Consider the following 15,368-nt stretch of genomic DNA (forward strand, 5'->3'; position numbering starts at 1 on the left):
AACATTGTAGGAGAGTTTATAAAACTGCACTCTTTATAGTCATTTTTTACGACTTAACAAACAGTGCATAAATAGATACATGTGAATCAACTCATCACACACATAGCATGTAACAGGCGACAATTTCTTCTCATACAAGCGACAGCAGTTTCACACACAGATTTTGTTTCATTTAAAATATTTAATTAGCAAAAATAATATCAATGCCAAATAGGAGCTTCAAAAAAAGTGGGCTTCCAGTATAATATTTATATAATATACACACACACATCACACCACACACACATACACACACACACGTACACACACGCGCACACACGCACAAATATATATGTTTAAATATATATATATATATATATATAATATAAATATATATATATAATATATAATATATATATGTTTATCTATATACACATTTACACATATACATAGGATTGCATGCACGTACCCAGACTCAGATATATGAACGAACACGTGTAGAGAATTAATACCAATTTTTTCATCCGTTCATTCATTCGTTACACTAGTTCATTCATTCGTACAATCATCTATCCATTCGTTTGTTCATTCATTCGTTCATTCATTCATTCATTCATTTATTCATTCATTCATTCAGTTTTCATTCATTCATTTAGTTTTCATTCATTCATTCATTTATTCATCACGCTATATAGGTTGCGTTGAAAGGATTTTTCGTTTGTTTTTGTTCTTGAAAAATAATTTGTTATGATGAGCTTTATGGCAAGCAATGTAAAAATATATATTTTCTGTGTTTTTGGTGAAAAAAAACTATGTTCGAAAATGAGTGAATGAAAGAAAGTTAGATAAAAAAAATCCGTAATTGAAATTTTTAATCAATTAAAAAAATGTTTTATTATCAAATAATTTTTTTCAATAATAATTTAAAGATAAACATAATTTAAAAATTATTATCATTAACTTTATACTCCGTTGATCTTTCAATTATTAATACTGTGAACGTAGCGGCATTTTTCTGTATTTTCAAAGATGTTGGACATATTTTGAATGTGATATATATATATATATATATATATATATATATATATATATATATATATATATATATATATATATATATTGTTATAATAAAATAAATATATATATATATATATATATATATATATATATTTATTGTTAATTTCAATAAAAGATAATAATAAATAATAATAATTACAAAGTAGTAATAATAATAATTGAAAAATAAAATTACTAATAATAACAATTAACAATAATAATGAAAATAATTTGAAAAAATTTGGAAGAAAAAACGAAATGAATTATTTAATGAACGTTTTGGAAAATGTTTGCTAATTATATAGCAATAATAACAATGCTATCATAAGAAAATTAATTTAATCGATTTAATTAATTTAATTCTGCAGTTGAAGTCTTTAGATATGTTGCAGTTAAATAATTAATTTGTTTTAAGTTTTGCGAACTCAAATTTTTTTTTCAAACACATAAAAGCCAACTAATGCTTTTTTTTCATATCGAAATAAAATAGCCAATAACATCAACACCATGTTTGTTCTCTGGATAGCATGTGTAACAGTAACTTTGAATATAATTTTGACAGCTGCTACTACTGATGAACAATATATCCTTCCTATAACAAGTAAAACAAGTGAATTGGTTGATAATAATAGATTTTCCGCTACTACAACCACTAAAGCTGCCGTTGTCGCTACTACCGATACTACAACAGCCATTCCTGCTGCTGCTACATCTTTCAGAAATACCCGTCTAACTCCAATTATTGTTACTAGCGCCATCTCGGCAGCATTTGATTTACAGACACCCATCAAACTCAGGAGTCGTGCAGATAAGATCTCTTCTGATGGAAGCTACAACGTCGATGCGGTGAGAGGTGATAGCGAAAATTATTTCGCCAACAATTACGCCGACAGAAACAATTATATCCACACATCAACAACAACAGCAAGTAGTAGCATAAATAGCGACAATAGCCACAGTAGTAACAACAACAGCAACATGTACGAAGAAGATGACAACGACGACGACGACGATGATGATGGTCTGCCTTTTCTACTACCATCAAATGAATACTTCCGTCAACACCAACATCACCACCACCAACAAAAACAACAACTACAACAAGATTTTTTATCCAACGATTCCATATTCCAACATCACAACAATAGCATCAGCAACAACTCAAGCGTCAGTGGTACGTCACGTCGGCCACATCAGCAGCCACAACAATCAAAACACTTGCTTCCACAGCTGACCATACCATCGTACATCATCATCTTCCTTCTGGCTGTCATCGGCAACGCCCTGGTGGTGATGACACTGGCCAATAACCGAAATATGCGAACCATTACGAATATTTTCTTGTTGAATTTAAGTATAAGTGACATGCTGTTGGCTGTCTTTTGTATGCCATTCACACTCATTCCAACACTGATGCAAGACTTCATTTTTGGCTATGTCGTCTGCAAACTTGTCAGATACTTGCAAGGTTTGATATTTATTATTGAAAAATCTGTTTATTAAATTTTTAGGATATGTGTTGTTTCCCATGTTTGAATGTTCATTTAATAACAATCACAGTTTTTTTTAATGTTAGGGTGAATAAATTTTTTACTTTCTTTAAAATCGTGCGATGTAAACATTCTAACACTCTGTAGAGAATAACATGCAATATATAACATCACAATATTTACTGAGGTCAAAAAAAATTTCCTGTAAAAGTAGATGAAAATAATTCCTCCGTATCAATCGAATGTAACATGCAACCATTAACAATAAAAAAATGATAGTTTAAAGGAAAGGCAACAACATGGTCAGCAAGTTCGCCTATACTTTTTCTGAATGGGTTCACAACTGCACAAGCATATTATCATTTCGGTTGCAACATTTTTCTCCTGCCAATTATTATTTTAAGATGCGTACAGTTCTGCCAAATAACTGCCATCTTGTGAAATTTTTATGGGCTAAGGAGCATTTTTCTAGCATTCGTTTAAAAAGAACTTTTTTATTATTTTTCATATTATCTAGTGAATGATTTATTTTATTACGAAAATTTCATTCAAACAGGAGCAAAGCTATAAAATTGTTTGAATATAATAGCATAAAAATCTGTAAATTAGAAGTATCTGTAAAATAAAAAAAAATGAGTAGCAGTAGAGGATCAACTATAAACAAAATCAGCGTTAATAGTTTGGTTTCAAGATTACTGACTGACTGATACATAACAAAAAAACGTCCTTACTCCTTAGCATACAATAATTTGCTGCTGCATTATACCGCATCAACAACATTTTCAGAAATCTATATGAAATAACCTACATTATATATACTGCAGCCATCTTATCGCTGAGATCAAAAACAATTTTTTTGTAAAAAAAGATGAAAATAATTTTTCCGGATCAATCATCTGGAATGAAATTGTGCGCATTTTTGGGTGCGTCAGTTTATAATAAGCGGATGGCTATTAAGGTGAGTCGTCTTCCAGAATATCGGAGGGCGTTAGCCTCCTCTTTCTAAGTAAACATAAACAAACATAAACACGTTGCATATGATGAGATAGTGTTTTTTTCAAATTATATCCTATAAACATTTATGTTAGTTCAATTATAAAATTTTCTTTTTGTTCTTCCAAAGTATGAACCTCTTTTGATATTTATTTGGTAACAATTTTTACGTCAGCGCCTACATCAAAAAGCGCATTTCAGAACTGCAAAATCTACTACCATCATGACAATAATGACATTTTATTAGCGGCCACATTTTTGATTACCATATTGAAAATGAAAACCTAATCAATATAACAGGCGACACACTGACGGCTAAGACGCTAACGCAGACGACGACGTTGACGAACGATGAGGTTAACGACGATGTAGAGAAGGACAATGAGTAAGAGAATGACAACCTCATAAAATTCTAAAATAAGACATAGAAAGTAGCTGAACTAAGGTAGGCCACGCCATTCAGAAGCTGGATCGATGGAGTGCGTTTCATTGATCCTAATGTTCGCAGGCTTCTCTTTATTGAACTTGTGTGTTTGTGCGTGACTATGATTTATGTGAGTTTGCATAAATTGCTTGCATCTCTATTAATTATGTATCACATGTGTTGGTATGCATGCATACATTCTTTTGCGTATTGTTTGTATTCGTGTAGATTTTATGTTTATGCTTTGGACAAATGGATGTAATAAAAATTTTTATGGGTTTAATATTTTATTTTCTGTTAAAGACACGCTAAAAAGTAAATGAAAATTACTTGGGACAGTGCCTTGACTAAAATTTTGTCTCACAACGTTTATATGATGTAGACTATGATGACAAACGTTTTCTTATACATACACGCAGACACATGACACACACACACACACACACACAGACATACACATAATTACGAATAATGGTGGTAGATTTCGAAAAATACAAAATCAAACAGAAACGAAAAGAGACATTCAATCAAGCGAGCAATTAACAAAGCTTAAACAGTCAGCATACAAATAAAAGTGCCCTGTTGGTGTTTGTAGGTACTTGGGGAAATTTTAAAGATTTTTTTGAACATTATTAGATTTTAATGTAACGAGAAATTATGTTGTTCCAGATTTCACGTGCATTATGAGATTGACTATCGAATAAGTTTGATCTAGATGTTTTAATGTGAAAAGTATTATTTTTTTCTAGTGACAACTGATTCAATTGGATTTGAATATTTGAGGAATGCTAATAAATATGGAGACAAAAGGTTTTAGATAAATTTAAATATGGTTTGAAGATATAAATTAATTTGATGAATTGATGAAATTTTAGACTTAGTGAAAAGTTCTTTGGTATGATTGGTATATATTAGATTATATGTCGTCCTTAAATATTGTTTTTGACAACTTTTGGTGAAAATATGCACATATTTTGTGTAGATTTGTAACTTGCTAATATGAATGTTGAACAATTGTAGAAACAATGAATCTTTTATAGGAGCTGTTTAGTTTGAGAGTGAAATGCGTTTGTTGTGTGTGTTTTGTTTGAGTGGTAGGTATTGTTATTGATGGTTGAGTTTTTACCACCGAATTATTTTTTTTGTGTGTTTTTTGTTTTATGGAAACACTCATTCGCTTGTGTATTTATTGGCTTTGTTTATTGCATTTTTATATTTTATATTTATATCGAGACTATTTAAGTATATGGACAAGTATATATTGATGTTATATGTGTGTGTTTCTGCCTGTGTCTGTAATTTATTTCAACTGAATTTAAATTAAATTCATAAAAATATTTAAAAAGCATAAACCAAAGTTATGATTTTTAATTTTGAAAGTTTCCAAAAAAAGGTTTGGATATAGTTTGAATGAAATGTTATTTTCTATAACTCAATTTAGATAAATCCAAATTATTTTTTTAGATCAATGAGAATATTTGAGAATAAAGTAAAGTAAAAAATTTTGTAGCATGAAGTGAAACCATGATGAATCCTTACCCTTAGTGAATTAGTGACTAACGAACAACAAACATTCTTATTTCAAACTTTTAAAATTAAAAACTATTCACAATAAATGGAAAATTGTCCCTATTTAAATTTTCATAAAGTTAACACTAATTGTGTTTGTTTGAAGATGACATTTTATTTTGTTGTATCTGTAAGACATGATTGAAGCAATATAAGCATGAACAATTTATTTTCATTTGTTCAACAGATTTATTTACAATAAAAAATGAAAGAAAATGGTTCATGCAAAGGAATGCTTCAAGTCTCACAGATACAACAAAATGAAGTGCTATCTTCAAACAAACACACTTAACATTAACTTTATGAATAATTAAATAGGGACAATGAAACTTGTGTCTATTTTATTTGCTCTTCCCACGTTGTCTTTCCAGTTCTTTTAAGTTGTTCTTTCTTATTTATATATTCAGTGATGAAATATTCAAATGTTATTTTGAACTGTTTTCCCGGAATCTTTCATTTGAATGACTGAAAAATATTGAGTTGATCTTTTTATTGCATTTATATTTTAATTAAACCGCGCGCTATTATAATAACAATAATATTTTTGTTACTATTCTTTATATATTTAAAATTATTATATTGACAATTCACTCTTATTATGATTATATGGTGATATTAATAAGTAATATTATTAATATTTATTATTAATAATGTAGTTTGTGGCCGAATTTTTTAAAAGCATTGGTAATGTATGCTCACAGATAATAATTGCTTAATGCATAGCGTGATTTTGTATGATTATTTTTTGAAATTAAAGTTATAAATAATATCAATTAATCTCAAATTTCTTTCGTATCAGCAAGCTATAGTTATTTAAAACGGCGATGTTGGATGATGGTAGAACAGGGGTGGGCAAACTATGGCCCCGCGGGCGAACCTATTTTCTGCGGCCCGCGACGCCTTGTTCGCCAAAAAAGGTCGTCAACCAGACATTATAACCAAAAAAAGAAGCCACAAAATTAAAAAAAAATTTTTCCCGGGTCGAAAAAATTTGCTATTTAAGTACATATGTGGCTCTTTAAAAGTAAAATAGTTCTCGATGCGGCCCTCACATCAAAAAGTTTGCCCACCCCTGTGGTTGAAAGATATGATAATAAATAAATGATGCTGGAATTATAGTAACAATGACGTTTTGCTTTGGTGATTAGTGGAATGGTGGAATGATTATGGTGATAAACGACTTATCATTATAAAAAAAGCTGGTATAGTTAAAAATATGACGACGTAGATAATAAAAAATAATGATGATGTAGTGGAAATCGTTCGAGATGTGAATAAAAAAACGTTTAAATTTGCTAAAATGAAAATAAAATGAATATTAAAATAAGAGATTTTACATCTAAAAATGAAAAGTATTAAAAGATAGATTACTTCCAAAAATGAAAGCCTTATAAATGAGAAAAATGGATGCTGATGACAAAAGCGAATAATATAACAGCGATGAAATTTTGATCCTTTATTGGCAACTTCAGATAATTTGCAAGTGCACGCGATGCTTTTGCTTTCAAATATTCACGCTCCTCATAAATTTTTATGTCTTTCAGGCTTTCGAATAAAAATTATTTTTATATTTTTTATACATTTTTATGTACGAATGTCGTTTGATCAATATTTTGGTGAAAATGCTGAAATAAACATTAATAATTTGCTGCAAAAAGTACCAGTACATATCATGATTCGGTCTATCTTTTATGATTTTTATGTTTTTTTGTGTTGTTTTATAATTTAAAAGATGAATAATAAATTATTTTTACATAATAATTAAGTTATCTTAGGTTGAAAGTCAGAAGCTCGAGTTTTTTACAATTGGCTTCTTGTTTCATTCGTTTGCTGTATTCGTGCTGCTTGAAATGCAGTTGTTGCGTTGTGGTTTCGTTGGTGTTATGTCATGTTTTATGAGGGTCTCTAAAGGTCTTCATGATCCCATTATTGCTTTCTGCGTTCCTCATTTCATTTTTGTGCTAGTCTTGTTTTTTAGAATTTTATTCTAAAAAAAGGTTTCAAATTATTGATCTTTATAATAATATTTATGAAATATAACTACTGCTTCTGGTGATATTAGGTTTTGCTCTTAACTCTTAATTTTTTTGTCTCTTAAATATTTTTTACTTCTAAATCTCAAGTTGTCGTGTAAATAAATACATTGTTAACGTTGATGTTATTTACGAGCATGTGAATGCAACGACGAGCTCCAACAACATCTTCAAAATGGTCAACAACAATAAATGCGGTTCTACCAACAATAATCGATGATAACACTCTGAAGACGGCTTTTATGAGCCTACATACAAACACTGCTAAAGCCGCCGCCGCTGAGTCTAACCAGTCGCCGCTATTGCTCAATGGATGGCCTCCTCCAGCACAAAAAATAGATCCTTCAAAAGAAGTACTTCCAAGGGCTATCAGACGGACCTTCGCCCAACTCCGATCTGGCCAGAGTATTCTTCCAAACAGCTACAAGTACAGAATCGGCAGGGGGCACATCAACACCTGTCCTTTCTGCAACCATCATACAAATGATGTTCAACATTTGTTTAGCTGTCCTCAAAGCGCCACGGATCTTCAACCAATAGACCTCTTGAGCAACCCTGTTGCAGTGGCGGATTGGCTCCGACCTCGATTGGAATTCTGAGGGCTTCCTGTAAAAGGGCAACAACAACAACATCTTCAAGCATTTACACACACATACACCACACACACGCACATACACACACGCACGCACACACAACCCATACAACTTTTCTATATTTTTTAATTTTTACATCCGCATTAATATCACACATATTTTGTTAATTTGTAAGTCTATTGATTTATTTGTTTGTTTGTGTAGGTTGATTGTTCCAGTGGTGCAAACATTATGTCCTATACATAATGCATATATGTTCTAATAAAATGAATATTTATATGAGTCCCACTAAGCTTTAGTATCTGCTTGAGCACCTATAGTTAAACGCGTAAATTTTTATTCTGGGACATATATGTCTCTATCGGTTTGTGTGATGTGCTAGTGAATGAGTGTTTTGGTGTACTGTACTACGGTGTACATGTGTGCGTGTGCAATTTGTATATGTGTGTATGTGTGTTACTCATACGTGTATGTGTTTATTGCAATGTGTGCATATGTGCAAATAGGCCCATGATATAAGATGTTCTATTCAATGAAGCTGCTTAGTGGAGCTTATCTCAGCACAGGCCTTACAATCTCATACAAATAAGGTCTCAATTATTTCATCCATTCAAATGTTTTGTTCCATCTTCTTTGTCACATCATTTTCAGCTGTTCTTTTCTTCTTTTCTTTGTTTCTTTAATCCAAAATTCTTTTCTGATAATCTGCGCACATTTTTTGATTGAAGGGAAATTTTTTCTTCATCGTGTTGTTTTATAATTGTCCGCGTGAAAGTGTCTGCTCCGTTTGTTGCGTGCCAGAGATTGAGTTCTTGCTGGAACACATTTTTATCCATGCGCTTCTTTCTTAGTCATTGTTTCAACTAATAATTTTTTCGCAAAAATTTTTTATACAATTTTATTCTTTTTATGTGACATTTAATAATTTATTGTAAAAGATTTGATTATCACAAGAATGTTAATAATATCATTGACATTGCACCAGTTCAGAAAAACAAAAAGAAATGGTCTACGGCGAGTTAAAACTTCCTAATGTCCTCCTTGCTATTTTAGTCACACTTCCTTTCCAGCCGATTTTAGAAAGAAAACAAATTGGAAAAAAAATTTTTTTTCAAAATGTTCAGTGACGTCACGTGTATGATGTCATCATGAGGAGGCAATTAGTCACTATGTAATTGCTCATCTGGTCGGCTGTCACGTTGCGAGTTGGATGATGGCAGGGACGATGATGACTTAGATGATGACTTAGATGATGATGACGATGATGACGATGATGATGAGGAAGATGATGACGATGATGACGATGATGATGAGGACGATGATGATGATGATGACGATGATGACGATGACAATATTGATGATGATGGCGATGATTGCCGATAGCAATGATTATGAGATTAGATTAAATGATGCCTAGATTAAAATTTGTGGCAATGATCACAAAACCCATATGATGTCAGCGTCTATCTAACTACAACAAAAGAAATATTGTTAACTAACAGAAAATGTAAATTCATCATTTTCTCCGCGTTTGCAACTCGCAAAAAAAGAAAGCAAGATGAGGTGATTGCCTATGTGTTGTTGTGTTATTCATTGCCTGTTTGTTGTTGTTGTTGTTGTTGCTGCTGCTGCTGCTATGTTGCTTTTGTTGTTTGTTGGACGGTGGCATGCAGTCGGCATGTACGTTGTCCATCAATGTTTGGCGAAGATTAAAGAATGGGTGCCGGTTATATTAATGCTCTTCTTATTATGTTTCTTCTATTTCTTTTTCTCTTTGATATACATATTTTCAGTGACAATAGTATTAGTTATAATAATAATAGTAATTAATAATAATAACAACATTAACGTTGTCATTAATATAGGTAGTAGTAGTAAGTTGTAATAGTAGAATGAATGTTGAAATATCAGTAGTAGATTAATAATAAAATAGTAGCAGTAGCTGTAGTAATAACAGCAGCAGCAGTAGCAGCAATGGTGGTAGCGACAGTAGCAGTGGCAGCAATGGTGGTAGTAATCGAAACAGCAGTGGCAGCAGCGGTAGTAGTGGTTTTTATTATCATTTTTATGGTAACAACCAACAGTAACCATAGAATATTTATTTAATGTAAACAATGTTCATTAAAGCTATTACCCTCTTCGTCCTCCACCACATCTCTCTCAACGCCATCCTATTTGCTACTATTTTTTTGCCACTTTTCCTGGGATTGTTCTAGCAATTATTTTTGTCTTCGTAATTAATGTTTTTATTGATATTATTAATTATTAATAATAATGAACTATCATCTGTAATAAAAAAAAAGAAAAAAAGAGAGCAAGATGGAAACTGAGAGATACAAAAGAGAAAGCTAGAGAAGGTGATAGAAAAAAAAGAGAGAGAAAATTAAGAAGGAGAAACGTTAAAAATTATTAAAAAATAGAGAAAAAAGTATAATAAATAGACAGATTAAAAATGAATGAACTAGTAAAAAGGAAAAAGACAGAAAGTAAAAGAGTAAGAAATGGAGAAAGATAAAGAGAGAGAAAGTGAGAGAAAGAGAGAGATGAAAAGTAGGAAAAGAGTTAATCACTCTAGGTTAATATAATAGTTTGGTTTGACAGTTGAAAGATTGCCAAATAACTGGATCAGAAGCAACAGTTTCGTTCACCACCCAGTTCATGCACACAAAAATGTAAGAAAACGACACTGATGAATGAGAGAACCCAGAAAAAACTCAGATTTAATAACCGATGAAAATTTAAAAAAATATTCATTACCGTCGATACCGTTTTATCTACTAATAATCGTGTAAAAAAAGAAGGAAAAAAGTAAAAATTTGTGTACGGGCTTGTGCGTGTGTCTGTGTGTGTGTGTATACAAAATGCACACACACATACTACACACGCACACACACACACACACACACACACACACACACACAGAAAGGCACACACACACAAATATAAGCCCTGCCCTACAAACGAAAATATTGTTATTTTTTGACAAATAAATCATCAATCAATCAATGCATTAGAAGCAAAATAACTGTGTTGATGATGACGATGATGATGACGATGATGATGACGATTATGATGAGGATGATGATGGTGACGATGATGATGATGACGGTGATGATGATGATGAAAATACCAGAGAGTGAAAAAAAAATTATTCATATTTATTTTAATGTTATCATTATCATTAGTGCTGTGAGAATTATGAGGACAAAGATGATGATGATGATGATGTTATAGTGATGATGATGTCAATAATAACGAAAATGATGATTTGACAATGACAACGACGATGATGATGATAATGATGATGATGGAGAGGACGACAATGATAATGATGATGATAAAGATAATGATAAAGGTGACAATGATGATAATGATGATAATGTTTTTGAGATGATGAGAATGATGACGATGTAATACATCTCAATCTATCACGTTTCATCATTTGATCGGCTGTATAATCGCCAAAAAAAATGATTCACCTTCCACATTCATCAATCACTTTTATACAATACAAAACAAGAGAGAGAGAGAGAGAGGGAGAGAGAGAGAGAGAGAGAAAAAAAAGAGAGAAAGAGAAGGAGAGAGAGAAAAAAAGAGAGAAAGAGAGAGAGAGAGAGAAAGAAGAAGAGAAAGAATATATTCAGAATAGAAAAATTTTGTGCAATCCAAATAGGTAGAGATATACAATCCTTTCTAAAAAGAAAAATAATTATTATATTTAACTAAAGAAAAAAATTGAAGTAATCACAAAAATTGTTGTTCCCAGAAGTCAAAGCGTCATCGTCAAAATACTACAAGTTGTTAATTAAAAATTATTTCATGCAAAATATCGCAATGAAAAATAACTTGAAACCGTTTCAAAATCATCTCATCGAATCCTGGCTTTAAAGAAAGAACCAAATCATTGTTAAAGTGAAGTAACAGGAGTGCCAGTGCACGGTACTAAGCAATTTGTTGTTGCTTCAAGTTCTTCACATGTTTGCACAGACCGCCAAAAAAATTCTTTAAAAAAATTGTAAATAAACGGTAAAAAATGCTTCTTTTGAAAATAAAAATATCAAAAAGATTAGAATAAATAAACCCTTCCTCTTATAATATTAACCAACCAACCCAACTATCAACCAACCAACCAACCCAACCCAACCAACCGACCAGCCAACCAACCAGCCAACAGACTAGCTAACCTACCAACCAACCAACCGACCGACCGACCAACTAACCAACCGACCGACCAACCAACCAACCAACCAACCAACCAACCAACCAACCAAAAAACCAACCAACCATCCAACAAACCGATCAACCCAACTGCCAACCAACCACCCAGCCCTCCATTAAATACACCGTCAAAACTATCACCAATAAATCTTTACAACAACATAAACAAAAATTAATGACGTCATCTTAGCCGTGAGATAAGCAAACCGCGGTGTTGTATCTCTATCTACGTTAAATATCGTGAGATTAGTGGTTATCCGAATGATGATTGCCGGATTAACATCGCGTGCAACAAATTTTTTGAAATACTTTAAAAATGTTTTTTTTTTAATTTTTGAAAGTTTTAATGATAAATGAACAAATACAAATAAATAGATCTAAATTATTTTTTTCAAAAATATTTCTGAATTTTTTTCCCCCTATTTCTCATTCCCACACGCACACGCGATAACACACACACACACACACACCTACACGAACTCTGGCACATATGCACACACACACACACACACACACACACACACACACTGGCAACCACGCACACACGCACACACGCACACACATACAAATATATAAAACCCAGAAACTGAGAGAAACTGTGTCAGTGCATTTATATTCATCTCGTTGTAAAACGGCCATTTGAGTGTGGCTGAGAGTTAAAGAATGATTGAATGAATTTTAAAAATGAATGAACGAGACCTCTGATGTTTTGATGTATGTGTTGGTGCGGCTTTTAATGCTGGAGAAACTATGTAGGTGGTCATAAAAAGAGATGATCTAGGTATCGTCGACGTCCCGATAATGATGTTGATGACGATGATGATGACCATGATGATGGCGATGATGATGACGATGATGATGACGATGACGACGATGATGATGATGACGATGATGATGATGACGATGATGATGATGACGATGATGATGACGATGATGATGACGATGATGATGACGATGATGATGACGGTGTATGGTGACCTTTTGATGATGTTGCTTAATAAAATTATTTGAATTAATCAAAGTGATGAAGACGATAATTATAACAATGCCATTTTTTAAAACACTAATTAATCATCTTCATATTAAGCATTCAATTATTAACTAATTCACTTATTTATCGTAAAATTTGTTTATTTATTTATTTATTAATTAAATAATTTATTTAATAATTTTTCCCTTTACTAAGAGTCTAATTACTAAAAACGATAAAAAAAACTCAATACAAACTTTAACGGTAACAAATAATGTCTTTTTGCTAAGATATAATGTCTTTAGCAACCTTAATCATGATGATACTACACTCGTTGAAAATTAATTTGATGCCAATGAATAAATGATAAACATGATAATGTGATAGATAATAAAATAAAGATGTATAAATGATATAGGCATGGTAATGGCGTGATGATAGCATAGCAATGAGGATGGACACCGTGTTGTTGCTCTTGGAAAAAAACCAACTGACTAAAACTATACGTAAAAATGGTAAAAAAGATGATGGTGACAACGATGATGACGACGCCGATGACGTAGTTAATGACGTCACCGACGATAGCCTGAGAGACGTGACGTGTGATCAGCTAATGTAACATGAATTCTCAATTGAATGGCAACGACGAGGATGACGATGGCGGTCACGATGATGAAGATGATGACTCGTTTTTTAACGTTACTCTACTCTGATGACGAGCCGGTTGTTTGGTGGTCGGTGAGGATGGTCTCACAATAAAAAAAGGTTAAAGGTCAAAGGCCATTCTTTCTTTTTGCACTTGCTTCAGAGCTATCAACGACAAGCACATCAAAAAAAAAATAATAATAATAATGATAATAACCCTTATGATGATGGGTTAGCAATAATGATGATATACTGATATCATTACAAAACTTGGTCTACGTTACTAACGATTCCGACCTGTCTGGCCGTAAGTTTTATCGCCAAATTTACGAAGATCCTAAAACATGCGTGGAGCTTTTTATGGAATAGCGATGGTCCTAAATGGACGAAATTGCTTGAAAAGTTCGTAGCAGCAGTTTACGAGCGCATGTGCGATGGAAAATAAAAACGTCAGCCAGACATCAACCGCCTCCCACGCCAAACTTCCTTTGCGTTCTTTTTATATTGGCGCGTGAAAAAAAGTTGGCCGCACGTGTGTGGCTGGCTACTTAGGCGTCTGTGTGGTGTCTGTCGTTTATACGTTTGAAAATAACTCGACCACCTACTATCTGCAGTATTATGAGAAGTCATCCGTCACGTTCATTTAATATAGTATGGTAGTGGTCTAAGTTGTGGTGGCGTCTGGTGCTTCTGGTTTAGTGGTGGTAATAGTGGTAGCGGTAGTGGCGGTAGTGCTGTTCGTCACGTGGGTGGTGAAGTGATGAAAGTTTTTTTTCTGAATTATGTTCATAAAGCAATAAAAGTTTGTTGTGATGAATTATTTTTCGTCATTTCTAAATGTGAAAGTGAAAATTAGTTATATGTCATGTTAGATCTCTTTGTTTGTCTCGGGAGATTTGAACCAATCAGAACAAAATGTTCGTAGCGTATAGTGTATTTGTCGTTCATAACATTAATCAAGTTTTATAAATAATAATAATAAATGAAAAGCTGTTTGGATTTTTAAAAAATTTTAACCACTTGTCATGCCATTCAGTTTTTAAAAAGTTTTAAATAATTATTTTATAAAGAAATTGTCTGCTGTTGTTTGCGTACCATTTTGTTCATTCTAAATGTTTTTGAATGTTTAGTGTATAAATGTGTGAGTGTGTGTGTGTGTGTGAATGTTTTTTTGACGTATGCGTGCAAATGCTTTTTGTCTAGGTATACAAGAATGTTTTAATGTTGTTATTTTTGTTTATATGAAATTAAATTACGTTTATCAGATAATTTGGATAGTATAAACAAATATTTTCATGAACACATAAACATGTGAAAACATGAACCATGAACACATAAACACGCATCTGATAACAATACTCACAAAAATATAGAGCTACTAACAATAATATAAAAATT

General features: G+C 32.2%; 1 protein-coding gene across 1 annotated transcript in view; it reads left to right on the plus strand.

Annotated features, from left to right (window-relative positions):
* Positions 1-2,193: 2,193 nt before the first annotated feature.
* Positions 2,194-15,368, plus strand: part of HELRODRAFT_129617 (hypothetical protein) — a gene marked incomplete at both ends in the record, with an annotated part of 29,135 nt that continues 15,960 nt past the window's right edge. Inside the window, one exon of the mRNA XM_009032204.1 lies at positions 2,194-2,503. Coding sequence (XP_009030452.1) covers positions 2,194-2,503 — 310 coding nt within the window. The remainder of the gene's footprint in view (positions 2,504-15,368) is intronic.

Source organism: Helobdella robusta (assembly GCF_000326865.2).
Source record: "Helobdella robusta unplaced genomic scaffold HELROscaffold_8, whole genome shotgun sequence".
NCBI lineage: Eukaryota > Metazoa > Annelida > Clitellata > Rhynchobdellida > Glossiphoniidae > Helobdella > Helobdella robusta.